General features: G+C 37.7%; 1 protein-coding gene across 2 annotated transcripts in view; it reads left to right on the top strand.

Moving 5' to 3' along the window:
• Window positions 1–16,096, top strand: part of HAPLN1 (hyaluronan and proteoglycan link protein 1) — an 89,818-nt gene that overhangs the window by 71,109 nt on the left and 2,613 nt on the right. For both annotated transcript variants that reach the window (XM_081503916.1, XM_081503918.1), the window contains exons 3-4: window positions 5,129–5,500; window positions 15,664–15,966. In XM_081503916.1, coding sequence (XP_081360042.1) covers window positions 5,129–5,500; window positions 15,664–15,966 — 675 coding nt within the window. The remainder of the gene's footprint in view (window positions 1–5,128; window positions 5,501–15,663; window positions 15,967–16,096) is intronic.

The following is a 16,096-nucleotide window of genomic DNA, read 5'->3' as shown; positions in this document are numbered from 1 at the left end:
TGTAAAAAATAAAAAATCAAATAATAGTGGTAGAATTTTTCCTTGGGAGTGTTTTTTTGTTCTTGTTTAGCCATCTTAAATATATTCCTCAGTTTTGTCTGTTTGGATTCTTTTTACATTTTATTGGTCTAGAAAATCCAAAAGTTTGGAGGCTCCTTCATTATACACCAGTGAGAAAGTAACCAATACCAAGACTGGTTGTTTTGTACAAATCCAAAAGTTTTTTATTTTTAAAAGACCAACTCTGACACATGACACCTTTTCTTTTCTATTATCTCTATTTCCTTAGCAATAAACTGCTCCTCACCATGATTACACTTTTAATAGAACTAAGAACAATAGGTAATATTCCCATACATATTTCTAAACTGTTTTTCTGCAACTATTTGTTTTTGTCCTATTGTTTAAAAGATTTCCTCTAAATTACAGAGTGACACAGAGATCAGTTGTTCTGTCATGCCATTGCTTTCATAATTTGGTGAAATTGAATGATGTCCTCTAGACTTCACAGCAGAATTCATAAAATAATAATGAAGCCCTGCTGTTTCCCCTGGAGACAACTATGGTCTTGAAGGTCATCAAATCTTTTCAAGTCAATGTCATTGACATTCACTAATAAAAAGGTGAAATTCCTGTAACTTACAGATTGAATTTTTTTTAAATTCAGTGCCCCTAAAATGAACACATATATGCTGCTTAGGTTTATCTAGTTAAAGAAAAACTTTAAGGGATAAGCAATACTCATTCTGATGATCAAGGTTTATTTTTATCTTTTGCATTTGATTTGTTTTTCAAGTGCCCTGTTGATTGAATAGTTTTGATTTAAACATCAATTTCAAACTATTTCACCTGTTTGACTCCAAGGATCAGATTCAAGACTTACTCTAGGCACAACTGTGCAAAGTTTGTCTTCAGCATTATAGGTTCCCTTTGTTCATGCCCTCCCCATCTCCAGCTGAGTGTGTTTCCTGGCTGATCCCTGTCATGACAACCTGCCAAAGGCAGCTGGGTACAAATCTAAAGCTCAATGTTCTCATGACATAAACGTGTCACTCAAACAGCTAAGCCCTACCAGAGCCTGCAAGAGAACCCAGGGCTCCTGACTCAATGGCCAGAGCTCTTTCCTACATCTTACCTGCTCTGCAATAGGCCACCCCCACCAGCACTGTTCAGTGCTTTATAATCTGCAGTGTTGAGCTTCTAAAAGCAAGCAAACTAATAAAATATATTGTTCTAAAGGTCATGCTGGGGATTTAGGTTAATGAACATTAATGGCCCTCAGTCACTCAACGTGTTATACATTACATATTTTTCATAGGATTCTTGGAATTTCAGCCAGGGCTTCTGGCGTCTATTACCTCAACACCCCAGCTGTCCAAAAAATAAGAATGGTAGAAATTTATACATTCTAGCTGTCTTGTTAGAAAAATTATTTTGTGGGAAGCCAGTGGATTTTTGGTGTCTGCTTAGTTCTCAACGTTATACCACATAAGTCGTCATCTACTCACAATGCTAGAGTATAAGTAAATAGTACCTAAAAAAAAAAATCAGAAGTTTATACTTCTAAAATACTACAAGATGATTTATAGTTAACCTCAGAAAAAAATTAGAAGTTTGAGTCCCTTAGACAAGACTTTTGATCTGTGCTTTAACTCTTTAATTTATAAAACACTCAGGCCTTGTATTCATTCTGGAATACCTTATGATTATGCTAAACCACACAATAATTTCCAAGTTTCCTATATAACACAGGTGGCATTGTATGTATTTCTTTACTCCACATGGTTCAAAAGTTTATAATGGAACCATGGAAGGTTAATATATGTCAAAATTATGTGCAATATCAAGCTGTATCATACTGGAAAAATATGGTGGAAAAACTATGCACAGTAATAGCTTGGTCAGCCATTATTTTAAGTGCTTTCAGTGTCTCTTAGGTCAACTATTCATAGTAGATATTACTATCTCTAATTCACATATAAAGAAATTGAGGCTTGCGTGTTACACACCTTGCTCAAAGCTAGAGAGCTAGAAACCTGAAGAGGTAAGGTTAGAACAAGGTCTCTGATACACCAAAGCCCTTGTTCCTAACTACTGTCACACCCACTTAACCCAGTCCATTTGGGCATTAGCTTTGACTTTAAAATAAAAAGCATGAAAGAATCAACAATCCAGTCAAAAAAATGGGCAGAAGACCTAAATAGATATTTCTCCAGAGAAGACAAAGATGCACAAGAGGCACATGAAAAGATGTTCAACATCGGTAATTATTAGAGAAATGAAAATCAAAATTACAATGAGATATCACCTCACACCAATCAAAATAACTCACATCAAAAAATCCACAAACAATAAATGCTGGAGAGGGTGTGGAGAGAATGCTGGCAGGAATGTAAATTTGTACAGCCACTATGGAGAACAGTATGAAGAGTCCTTAAAAAACTAAAAACAGAGCTACTATATGATGCAGCAACCCCACTCCTGGCATATATCAGAGAAAAACATGGTCTGAAAGGTACTTAACATTCACTGAAGCACTGTTTACAATAGCTAAGCCGTGGAAACAACCTAAATATCCAACAATAGAGGAATGGGAAAAGAAGATGAGGTATATATATACACAATGGGATATTACTCAGCCATTAAAAAGAATGAAATTATGCCTTTGAAGCAACATGGATGGACTTAGAGATTGGCATAAATAAGACATTAAGACAAAGAGAACTATCCTTATGATATCACTTATAAACAGAATCTAAAAAGAAATGATACAAATGAACTTAATTACAAAACAGAGACAAACTCACAGACTTAGAGAATGAACTTATGTGGAAGGGTAGGGAGGAGGGATAGTTAGGGAATTTGGGATTGACATGTACACACTGCTATATTTAAAATGAATAACCAGTAAGGATCTACTTTATAGCCCAGGGAACACTGCTCAATATTAAGTAACCATTTAAATGGGAAAAGAATTTGAAAAATAACAGAAAAATGTATATGTATAACTGAATTACTTTGCTGTATACCTGAAACTATCATAACATTGTTAATCAATTATACGCCAATATAAGATAAAAGATTAAAAAAAAAAACTTGAGAGAATCAGGAAACTGCAACTTTTTGAAGGTCTTATATGGGCTTCCCTTGTGTCTCAGCTGGTCAAGAATCCGCCTGCAATGCGGGAGATCTGGGTTCAACCCCTGGGTTGGGAAGATCTCCTGGAGAAGGGAAAGGCTACCCACTCCAGTATTCTGGCCTGGAATCACAAAGAGTCGGACACGGACACGACTGAGTGACTTTGACTTTCACTTCACTTTCATGTCATGTCTCAAGTCCCATCATGGAAAGACCCAGCTCCAGGTGTCCTCCCAAGGTACTGGGTAGATCCATGTAGGGCCTCAGGCATTGCTCAGCAACTTACTAAACAGCACTTTTTCCTCCTCCCAGAAAGAAGACACTAGAAATATTTAAGTAGAACATGGATGTGGTCATTGAGGATATTGCAGGGGGAATATCATAGGTACAGTAAACTTGAATAGATTAACCTGTTATGTCTTATGAATCTATGGGCCTAAATAAGAAGATGAAGAGAATCAAAGGAAATGCTTAATGAGCTGGATTTTTTAAGCCAGGATTTTTTAAGGTGGATAATTAAGCCACTATCCTTTCATTTTTTTAAAACTATTCAAAGTAGGGCACTGATGGTTTTAAAAGTGGTTAAACTATTCTGTTTCTGAAGACTAGAGTTGACATAAATTAAATATACTTATTTTTTAATATTTTGATTGCTTTATAATAAAAATGGAACCAGTGTGTCTATTCTTGGACACTTTATTTTCAAATCTGAAAGTTACATATGCCATTAAATAACTAAGTTCTGAGATCTGTCTGGAGATGACCAGCTACTCCGCCTGATGACCTGTATACCATTAATGATTCATGACCAAGGTTGATTCAGAACCTCCAGCCTAAAGGAGGAAAGACAGCCTGAAAGGCAGCTTTGGCAGCCTTTGAAAGCTGTGTGTAGATGAGAAGATGTGTGCATCCAGGAGTTCTTGCAGCGCTTTCTCATTTTCAAAGCTTGGACATTCTCAAGAGAGCTCATCAAGGTCAAAAACAAAATGAGCGAACCAGGGGGAACCCCAGAGAAAGCCAAGATCTGAAAATAACAGCTGGCTATCCAGAGCCTGGCAGCCCTGCTGACTTGGCAGGCTAGGAATATTGTGGTGCTCTTGGGAAGGCAATAAAGTCCTTGGAAGAAGGAAGCTAAAGGGCAAGTCAAGGCAGAAGCAAAGTGAGAAGATTCTGTAAACCAAGATATAGAAAAAGCAGGGGCACAGTAGAAGGAGATTTAGGGAATAAAGAAGCAAATAACTATCTGGTTAATTAGAAAAGAAATATAACTTTGGATACACTTTTACCATTCAAGTTTTGAGGGGTATATTTCAAAATCTGGAGCTTTTTAAAAAACATTCACTAAAAATGCCTTTCTGAGGTCTAGCCTTTGTGTGAAAATAAAATATTGCTTTTATGTTGCTCACATGTTGCTTGAAATGCTCCAGAATGGCATATCACAGGTGTGTATCTGAAGGCAGAGATGGGAGAACATTCTAAGTTCTTTGGCCAGATCAGTTCAATGAACGTTAACCCGTTGCCATATTCTTTTCCCTAAATACAATACAGACTTATTGTATTAGAAAGTTCAGCTGAGGAAAGATCAATTTATCCAATTTGAATTTTGGGGCTTATATTGATGAAATAGTTACAGTTCCCCATCACTTCTCTTGGTCTTGTTTATACATTTTTATATTTAAATATAGAAGACAAACGGAATTTATGATGACATCTTCAAACTTCAGATGACTATAGAATCTTAGAGCCAGTATTTCTCATTGTCATGTACAACTTTCCCTTTCTTCAGTGGCTTAAAAGACATGACTACCTTGTAGAACCCCACTAGGTACTAGAGGTAACTTTCTCTATAATTCAAAGGAGGTCACTGCTCAACAAGGCAGAGAAGCTTATCTTCAATGCTACTCTTCACCAGATACCCTGTATAGGTAGTATATTTCATATTATAAAAGTCTAAAAGCATATTAATTTTTCCTCTTTTTTTCAATTATAGCAGAAAATGGCCCCCGTCTACTGGTGGAAGCAGAACAAGCCAAGGTGTTCTCACATAGAGGTGGCAATGTTACACTGCCATGTAAATTTTACCGAGACCCTACAGCATTTGGCTCAGGAACCCACAAAATCCGGATTAAGTGGACCAAGCTAACTTCAGATTACCTCAAGGAAGTGGATGTCTTTGTTTCCATGGGATACCACAAGAAAACCTATGCAGGCTACCATGGTAGAGCGTTTCTGAAAGGAGGCAGCGATAATGATGCTTCTCTGGTGATCACAGACCTTACTCTAGAGGATTATGGGAGATACAAGTGTGAGGTGATTGAAGGATTAGAAGATGATACTGCTGTAGTAACATTAGATTTACAAGGTAAGTATCATGTTAAACTTAGGAATGATAATTAATCATTGCTTTTTTTTCATGACAAGTAATGTCCAGTGGTTACCCCAGTGCTGATGTGAGAAACCAAAAGTCCAAGTAAAGCATGTTTTAATGTAATTTGCAGTCTGTCTACAATTCAAGCTTTCATATTTGAAATTTATACACAATGGTTATATGCAAAATTGAAGCTATTTGCAAGTAGAAGAAATGTGCAGTGTAACTGAATTAACAATATTCAGGAACTGCCTTATGCCATTCAAAATTTAAATCTCATTACATAGTTATTAAGAAATGCAGAGTGGAGGCTTTTTATTATGCTTCTAAAATTATCTCAGTTTCAAAATAATGGCAAGTTTGTGAAGGACATGTGCTAACTAAAATAAATTTAGTTGTATTCTATAAAATAACTGTGAAAACTTAATTTAACAAAAAGTAACCTCTAGATTTATTTGAATATTCTTGTAAAGAAGTAAATTTTTTAATGGTCCAGAGTCTCCTAGACACTGAATAGCAAACGGTCAAGGAATTTTGGAGGGAGTTTTATTTCTTAAATATGCAATACTTTCAGTAGGTTCAGCTTCTCTGGTGGCTCAGAGAGTAAAGACTCTGCCTGCAATGCGGAAGACTCGGGTTTGATCCCTGGGTAGGGAGATCCCCTGGAGAAGGGAATGTTAACCCACTCCAGTATTCTTGCCTGGAGAATCCCACGGACAGCGGAATCTGGCAGGCTACAGTCCATGGGGTCACAAAGAGTCAAGCACAACTAAGCAACTAACACTCTCAACACTCTTAGTAGGTTCAAACACCAAAATGTATACAAGGCTAAACAATAAAATGTGCCACCCTGTCTTGCCCCTACCAAAGCCCTTTACGCTTCTCCTTAGTTGATGATACATCTCTAGACTCTCTTCATTCGTGAATTTGAGCATTTCTTTACATGAGAGAACAAATTTTGACTGCATTAATGGAATAGTCCTTCCTTATGTAAACCATAGGTGTGTTTGCTATAAGTTCCTTTTACATTCTAGGACAGATCTGTGGCTTTTGGAAAAATATCTATTTTGTCCACTAGCATACCACTGAAGATGTGACTTTCTGAATCCAATAGAGTACCATCACGTGTGTACAGATTTATCAGCTGTGTGTCTGATACATTGCTTGATGTTGTAATGTGCATTTTTATGAACTTCTCTTAGTTGTAGTTCTTGGCTCCTGATTGCATGCCACCTTATACCTAGAGTGTTTATTGATTGACTTTAATATCCATGAACACTGGCATTATTAAAGATGAAAGAAGTAGTTGGCTTAGAGAAGATAGTCAATCATCAAATATTAATTGAGGGTCACTTTCTTTTATCAAAGGGGCATCAGGCAATGGATACTAGGAGGACTAAGATGCTTATGTTAGTCCCAGCTTTGTCAGTATATGTTTTGTGACCAGATCAAGTTACTTATCCGTATTGCACATTAGCTTGCAATCTATGAACAATAGCTTGAACTGTATTATCAGTTGTTAGTTTTTCTTCTTAAAGTCCATGTTTATATACCACAGTATTTCCTAAACTTAAATAACTCATATGCCATATCTGTTATCTCCTTATACTTAATTAAAAATAAATTTTAAATAAATAGAAAACAGTATAGCTTGCCAGAAATAGAAGAAAACCAGAAAAATAAGTAAAATGAATATAAGGTCTTTCTAAATTATAACTGCTTGATGATAGCTTTGAGTATGAAGCCTGCTGTCCCTTTGAGAAGGAGATTTAGCACATGTTAGAGGATAATACACTCCATAGTCAAACTGAGACTTCCATTAAGATACACTTAGATACTTTGAAATGGAATTGTAAGAAGAGTAATTTTTCCTATACAAGCCCTGCACCTTCCCAAATCTTCATGTTTTCCATGCATTCAGGATACTTCTTTACCATATAACTCATATGCATATGAGCTAAGTAAATGTGCCCAAGAAACCAATTTAATTGATAAATATTTTTTAAAGTGCTGTTTTTGTACCATGAGGAACAAAAAATTCTAAAACATGGTTCCTTGCATTCAACAATGTTACAGTCCATTAAAGATTCTAAGATACTTTCAAAAGTAAATACTTTAAAATAAGGTGGAACTTGTTAAAGTAAGTAGGTACAAATTGCTCTAATCATATGCATATTTATTTTGTTCACTTTCAGTAATACTCCTGGACAGCTGAAACTTAGGGAAAACTCCTTTCCAAAGGTAACATGGTTAGGAGTAAGAGCTAGTACTAGAATTTGATTCCAAGGGCACTCAGTGAAGTCATTGCTTTTATCTATGATCTGGGGGTTTGAGGTAAGGAGAAAGTTTCTGTTGGGATAAAAGAATAGAGGTTTCAGACAGGCACTGGTGTTTGATAGCCTCAGTTCTTCTGAAGCTTTCTAAAGATGCTTAAAGGCCCCAAAGTTATTTGGGAGATGATCAAGGGGCTGTCTTTTAGTCATTACTGCATTAATTGGTGTGTCTATTACAGCTGCTAAATCCCCTTCATCGCAGAGTGTTTTTCCGTCTTCTTCTGTAATATAGGAAGAGTAGAAACAGTCACTAACCAGAGAATCTGCCTTGAAGTGACTGACATTTCCACATTTAACATTATCTACATGAATCCATTTCTGAACAACTGGAGACAATACAATCCTTTAAAAATAAGATCAAAGACCAATGCTACCCCGAGCCCTATCCCATCCACCCCCAGCTATGATGTTCTCAGACCACAGATTTCTACTCTAAGTCTAATCACATTTTTTTGGTAAATATTTGCAAACTTGTCCAACTTCACTTTTCACCTGCTAAATGGAATATAATGGTCAAAATCAGACTGATTATATACTTTGCAGCCAAAGATGGAGAAGCTCTATACAGTCAGCAAAAACAAGACCGGGAGCGGACTGTAACTCAGATCATGATCTCCTTATTGCCAAATTCAGACTTAAATCGAAGGAAGTAGGGAAAACCACTAGACCATTCACGTATGACCTAAATCAAATTCCTTGTGATTATACAGTGGAAGTGAGAAAGAGATTTAAGGGACTAGATTCGATAGACAGAGTCCCTGATGAACTATGGATGGAGGTTCGTGACATTGTACAGGAGACAGGGATCAAGAACATCCCCATGGAAAAGAAATGCAAAAAAGGAAAATGGTTGTCTGAGGAGGACTTACAAATAGCTGTGAAAAGAAGAGAAGTGAAAAGCAAAGGAGAAAAGGAAAGATATTCCCATCTGAATGCAGAGTTCCAAAGAATAGCAAAGAGAGATAAGAAAGCCTTCCTCAGCTATCATTGCAAAGAAATAGAGGAAAACACCAGAATGGGAAAGAATAGAGATCTCTTCAAGAAAATTAGAGATACCAAGGGAACATTTGATGCAAAGATGGGCTTGATAAAGGACAGTAATGGTAGGGACCTAACAGAAGCAGAAGATATTAAGAAGAGGTGGCAAGAATACACAGAAGAACTGTACAAAAAACATCTTCACCACCCAGATAATCACGATGGTGTGATCACTCACCTAGAGCCAGACATCCTGGAATGTGAAGTCAAGTGGGCCTTAGGAAGCATCACTACGAACAAAGCTAGTGGAGGTGATGGAATTCCAGTTGAGCTATTGCAAGTCCTGAAAGATGATGCTGTGAAAGTGCTGTACTCAATATGCCAGCAAATATGGAAAACTCAGCAGTGCGCACAGGACTGGAAAATGTCAGTTTTCATTCCAATCCCAAAGAAAGGCAATGCCAAAGAATGCTCAAATTACCACACAATTGCACTCATCTCCCACGCTAGTAAAGTAATGCTCAAAATTCTTCAAGCTAGGCTTCAGCAATACGTGAACCATGAACTTCCAGATGTTCAAGCTGGTTTTAGAAAAGGCAGAGGAAACAGAGATCAAATTGCCAACATCCACTGGATCATCAAAAAAGCAAGCGAGTTCCAGAAAAACATCTATTTCTGCTTTATTGACTATGCCAAAGCCTTTGACTACGTGGATCACAATAAACTGTGGAAAATTCTGAAAGAGATGGGAATACCTGACCACCTGATCTGTCTCTTGAGAAACCTGTATGCAGGTAAGGAAGCAGCAGTTAGAACTGGACATGGAACAACAGACTGGTTCCAAATAGGAAAAGGAGTACATCAAGGCGGTATATTGTCACCCTGCTTATTTAACTTATATGCAGAGTACATCATGAGAAACGCTGGGCTGGAAGAAGCACAAGCTGAAATCAAGATTGCCGGGAGAAATATCAATAACCTCAGATATGCAGATGACACCACCCTTATGGCAGAAAGTGAAGAGGAACTAAAAAGCCTCTTGATGAAAGTGAGAGAGGAGAGTGAAAAAGTTGGCTTAAAGCTCAACATTCAGAAAACTAAGATCATGGCATCTGGTCCCATCACTTCATGGGAAATAGATGGGGAAACAGTGGAAACAGTGTCAGACTTTCTTTCTCTGGGCTCCAAAATCACTGCAGATGGTGACTGCAGCCGTGAAATTAAAAGAAGCTTACTCCTTGGAAGGAAAGTTATGACCAACCTAGATAGCATATTAAAAAGCAGAGACATTACTTTGCCAACAAAGGTCCGTCTAGTCAAGGCTATGGTTTTTCCAGTAGTCATGTATGGATGTGAGAGTTGGACGATGAAGAAAGCTGAGCGCCAAATAATTGATGCTTTTGAACTGTGGTGCTGGGGAAGACTCTTGAGAGTCCCTTGGACTGTAAGATCCAACCAGTCCATCCTAAGGGAGATCAGTCCTGGGTGTTCATTGGAAGGACTGATGTTGAAGCTGAAACTCCAATACTTTGGCCACCTGATGTGAAGAGTGACTCATTTGAAAAGACCCTGATGCTGGGAACGGTTGGGGGCAGGAGGAGAAGGGGACGACATAGGATGAGATGGTTGGATGGCATCACCGACTCGATGGACATGAGTTTGGGTAAACTCCAGGAGTTGGTGATGGACAGAGAGGCCTGGCGTGCTGTGATTCATGGGGTCTCAAAGAGTCAGACACGACTGAGAGACTGGACTGAACTGAACTGAGTTAAATTCACCCATTCCAGTCCATTTTAGTTCACTGATTCCTAAAATGTCAATGTTTACTCTTGCCATCTCCTGTTTGACCTCTTCCAATTTACCTTAATTCATGGACCTAAGATCCCAGGTTCCTATGCGATATTGTTCTTTACAGCATCAGACTTTACTTCTGTCATCAGTCACATCCACAACTGGCATTGTTTTCACTTTGGCTCCGTCTCTTCGTTCTTTCTGGAGTTGTTTCTCCACTCTTATCCATAAGCATATTGGGCACCTGTTGACCTGAGGAATTCATCTTTCAGTGTCATATCTTTTTGCCTTTTCATATTGTTCATGGGGTTCTCAAGGCAAGAATACTGAAGTGGTTTGCCATTCCCTTCTCTGGCAAATAGTTCATAAGTGAGTGAATGTTTACACAATGTGTTTATACTTTCAATACAAACAAAGCCTGCATGCAAAGGAAGGGCCATGCAATGGAAAGCACTCTAAAGGAAGAGATGCTTGATATTGACCATGAGAGGTGAACTTGGTTCCTTCATAGCATGGAGAGCATGACAAAATGGGAAAGAGCACAGCACTGGTTGAAGAAGAAACTCTTCAAAGGCCTAAATGTGAATAACAGATGCCACAGGTAGTTAGCATCCAGTTTGACTGATTCAAGGCTCAGCATGGCAATAGGGTGCGATAAAATTTTTTTAACTTTTCATTATCACCAATTTTAAGTGTTTGAAAAAGGAGAAAGACTGTGATGAAGAGTATAATGTGTCTCTATATATCATCATCCAGCTTCAAAAAGTGTCATTAGATAGCCCATCTTACTTTAGCTTGCTTTATCTACTCCCACTCTCACTGAATAATTTTCAAGAAAAATCCAGGATAGTGTGTGATCTATATATTTCAACTTGAGATCAGAATTCATTTTAAAATAAAATTACAAAAATTTTAAAGATAGCCGCAGTGCCATCATAGAATAAAATCTGAGAAACTGTGATTACTAACTAAGGACAGACACTGTGAGGGACTTGACAGTTTCCACCTAGTCTCAGGTAGACACTCACAGTGCAGCAATTATATACATAAGAATCGGAAGGCTATGGTAAACCACATGCAGCAGAAGAAATACCTTGTGGTTATCATTTATTAGCTCTTATTCCAGGTTCTGACCTTTTTTCGTTATCAATTACATCCTTACATAGGGTCATCAACCAATCAGGCAAGTTCTGCTTAAGCTCCTTGTCAATCTTCTAACATGCATAAGTAAGACCAGGGAAGTGTATCATTTTAAATTTCATAATTACGCTGCCTTTCCAACTGTGATTGTACAATGTCTTTCATCATATTGGCCCTTTAATACCATATTAAATGCTATGTCCTTCAAAGAATTTTCCCAATAAGAAAAATACCGTTCTACTTCAAGATGCCAAAATTGTATGGTTTGTAATTATAAGATTCTATTCTGTCTTGGTGGAGAAGGAAATGGCAACCCATTCCAGTATTCTTGCCTAGAGACTCCCTTGGACAGAGGAGCCTGGTGGGCTGCTGTCCGCAGGGTCGCAGAGTTGGACACTACTGAAGCGACTTAGCATGCATGCATGCATGCATGCATGCACTGGAGACGGAAATGGCAACCCACTCCAGTATTCTTGCCTGGAGAATCCCTTGGACAGAGGAGCCTGGTAGGCTGCCGTCTTTGGGGTCGCACAGAGTTGGACACGACTGAAGCGACTTAGCAGAGCATTCTGTCTTGGAGTCAGAGTTTTATATATGTGTGTGTGTGAGTGTATACACACATACAATCATAGACTCTTTGCAGAAAGACACCACATCCCAAACTCAAGGTATCCTAGTGTACTCAGTATAATGCCTGCTGTTAGTTTTATTTTAAAATCTGTTTTTAAAATCACAGATTTTTTTTTTTCTAAGTAAACCCTTTTGAAAAACTGACCTACATGAGTTGGAATTAGCTATGGAAACAATTTTTTTTCGTATAGAATCTTGGATAGCGTAAAGCCCTCTGATAACTACCAAATTACCCACACTGCTAGAAACAACATCCAGCAAGAGATAAGCCTCATATAACAAGGAGAGTGTCATCAGAAATTCACGAGTAGCTTGGCCAACAGAATTCATTGGAGCAATCGATAAATATATAGATAATGATATGAAAAACATATTTGTACTTCCAGTCTCCCACTGTACTGGTCTTCGACTGATAAAAATGGGGCCAATTCACAAAAATATGGTCTGAGAACTTTTAGAAATAGAAAGCTAATTTCAGATAGGTGTGTAACACTGAAAGGCATTCTGAGAGGTACTGTGGAAAGTAAAACTATTCTGCATGGCTTCTATCTTTTTATTATTAAAAATACTTACTTTATGGAGTTACTGAAATTTCCTTTAGCTTTAATATGCACCATGGCATGAAAACCTTTCACATATCCAACAAATTGATATTTGCAAACAACTAAGATGAACTGGACTGTGCAATTATACGTCTTAAAGAATGTGCTTTTAAAACATATTTCAATTCACTAAACTACTCATATCACTTGATATTATCCTTTTCCATGAGATGGATATTTCTTATTAATCCCCTTTGTAGTAATTCATAGCAGCCTTTCAGGGAAAAGTAAAGAGCTTTTGATTATATTTTGACATATAAGTATAAAATAATCGTACTTGGAAAATAATCATATACCCTTCTTTCTCACTCATGAAAGTTTAACTTTTCTTATTTTTGTAATGCAGGATGAAAGTAATCACCATTTGCTCCATAATTCAACTGTAGAAATTGCACATTTTTCCACAGAGCCAAGAAAGTTTCTGCAGTTATATTCTTAGATGTTGAAATCTTAACTAGCTGGAAGTAAAATGAGTAAATAAATAAAATACTAACAAACATGTTCCAGAAATGCCCTCACTTGTACAAAACATCTGATTGTTGAAATGTGTACAATAAAGTGAAACTTTTAAAATGTTGGTGAGGAAATTGACCTTGATTTACTCAGAATTTGTTCTTTCCAGCATCAAACATTGATTCAAATCTGCTAAGTAAATTTTTTGAGTTACTGTAAGGCGACCATTTACTCTTACCATTGAAAAAGAGTAAAATTTTAATATAGGGTTACACTTTGACTTTGAGAAATGATTGCGTGAAATTATGTTAAATGTAAAAGGAACACAAAAATATATTACACTGTTTTTGGAACTAAATCAAACATAATTCAATGGTTAATCAAGGAGAAATGACTAAAGAAAAAATTTCCCCAATGCCTCCAGGAGTTCACCAAATCAGTCTGGTGAATTAAAACTTGAGAGGTTGCCTAAGTCTTCAAAACTATTATAAAATAAAATAGCCTGCTTTCTCCACTGTTACCATCTCGAGCTATTTGGGAAATGGAATTCAACCTAAATGATTGAATTTAGGTTTGTATACATTGAAATTTTTCTCTCACTTAAAGTCTAGCTGCCAAGGAAATCTCTGCTGGAAAAATGAAGTATTTTCCTTTCCATTGACATTCCTGGGCTTGCTGAGAAAAGAGGATGCAAAGCGTGAGGGGACTGGGAACACTAAAGTGGCTCCTTCTCAGCGCTGACTGGGCTCTTAGACGGAAGCCTGGGCACAGCCCTTCTTAGAAGGAGTTGCCTCCAGGCCTTCCCCACCCCCATGCCCCCATCTCTACAGGGGGCAAAGGCAACCAAGAGAGTCTTTTCCTCCTTACTTTTGGCTCCAGTTCAGCTTACAGATCTCTCAGCCAAGAACCTGAGAAGGCAGGATGAGATCAGGAAGCCTTCCTGGATCTCTGCCTCTAGTGGATGGTGCCAGCTGGACTGCCCTGCAGGGATAAATGTGTCCTGCAGAGGCCTTCAGTGGACATGACTTGATTTAGGCTCTTGCAATTTCTTCCTGTAGAATCTTCCAGGACAATTGATAAAAGAAAACATTTCCTGTGCAACTGGTTACACTATTAGTAGATTGTGCATCTATCTTGCACAGGGTCTGCAGTCTTGTAAAACAGCACATTTGGTATAATCCACCAAATTACTGTATGAGTCAGACAGCTTTTTACATTCCACATGCTAAAATATGAATTATTACTCATTATATTAAAAAATTCAAGGCAAAGTGAGTTGTCTTTTAGCAACCATGGAGGAGACATTTTGACTCAGTGGTCCTTCATAAAGTCCAACAAATGATACAACTTTGCTTTTTTATGATGCAACCTTCATTTTTTAAAGAAACTGTGCAGAAAGTTGTGAGACAGCTCAATCATCTCCCATAATAATCTGATTTGAACCAACCTAAAGAAATGCTTTGAAAACTGTTGCATATTCCCATGCAAAGTCAAGTGCCAAATATTCACCAAGTGCTTACATTTACTAAGGGTTTTTGTCCTCTAAAATATTTAATTCTTTGGCAATCCCTTTGGCAGATGTCTGTTTTGCACCTACCTTGTATAGGACAAGCTTCTAAAGGCTTTTGTTTTCTATTTGCAATATCAGTGTTTAGAAAAGCTTAGTTTCAGTTTGCAATGCATGAATACAGAAGCTGGAAAATAGTAATAGAAATATTTAAAAATGAAAGCTCTTATTTTAGTCGTATTGTTCAAGGAGAGAAAAAAATAAGATTAAGTTAAGCTACAGTAAAAGCTGAGACAGATGAATAAGAGAGCCAGGATGCTTTTTATGGAAGTGCCTCACTGTAAAAAATTACCCTATTAATATGAAATAAGACTGCTTGATTAGGTTTTTGTTAGATATGCAAAAGGTAAGTTCACAGGGAGGGAAACTTGAAAACTATAATTCGCAGATGAATCGTTTCAGAAAGGAGAATTGTGAGGCTTGAGTTGAATGCTTAGCAAAACGGGTAAATCACTGAAGTTACCAGACCAAATAGCTCATTGTGAAATGCTCAGAGCTGAGAGGCTATTTGAAGGGAAATGGGACCATTAGAAAACACTGCAAATTGAACAAAAAGCTGCTACTTCATCTGATGGTGAGTCTGTTTTCCCCACTCAAGTGGGGTTTGCTCATAGTTCTTACTATTTGTGCCACTAACGAGTCCTTGCTTTCTCCTTTGGACAGGTGTAGTATTCCCTTATTTTCCACGACTGGGGCGCTACAATCTCAATTTTCATGAGGCACAGCAGGCTTGTCTGGACCAGGATGCTGTGATTGCCTCCTTTGATCAGCTGTATGATGCCTGGAGGAGTGGGCTGGACTGGTGCAACGCTGGCTGGCTCAGTGATGGGTCTGTGCAATATCCCATCACAAAACCCAGAGAACCCTGTGGAGGCCAGAACACAGTGCCTGGCGTCAGGAACTACGGGTTTTGGGACAAAGATAAAAGCAGATATGATGTCTTCTGTTTTACATCCAATTTCAATGGTAAGATATTAACCATACCACCTTATTTGCTATCCCAGAGACCAATACATACTATGATATGACATTAAAATTTTAATCTTATCTACTTAAAAGAAGAAAAGTCTTTGAAGTATTGCTTCATATAAAAGAA

This window comes from Giraffa tippelskirchi, chromosome 6 (genome assembly GCF_054371585.1).
Source record: "Giraffa tippelskirchi isolate mGirTip1 chromosome 6, T2T-mGirTip1v1.2.pri, whole genome shotgun sequence".
Classification (NCBI taxonomy): Eukaryota; Metazoa; Chordata; class Mammalia; order Artiodactyla; family Giraffidae; genus Giraffa; species Giraffa tippelskirchi.
This window is presented reverse-complemented; position numbering and strand designations above follow the sequence as displayed.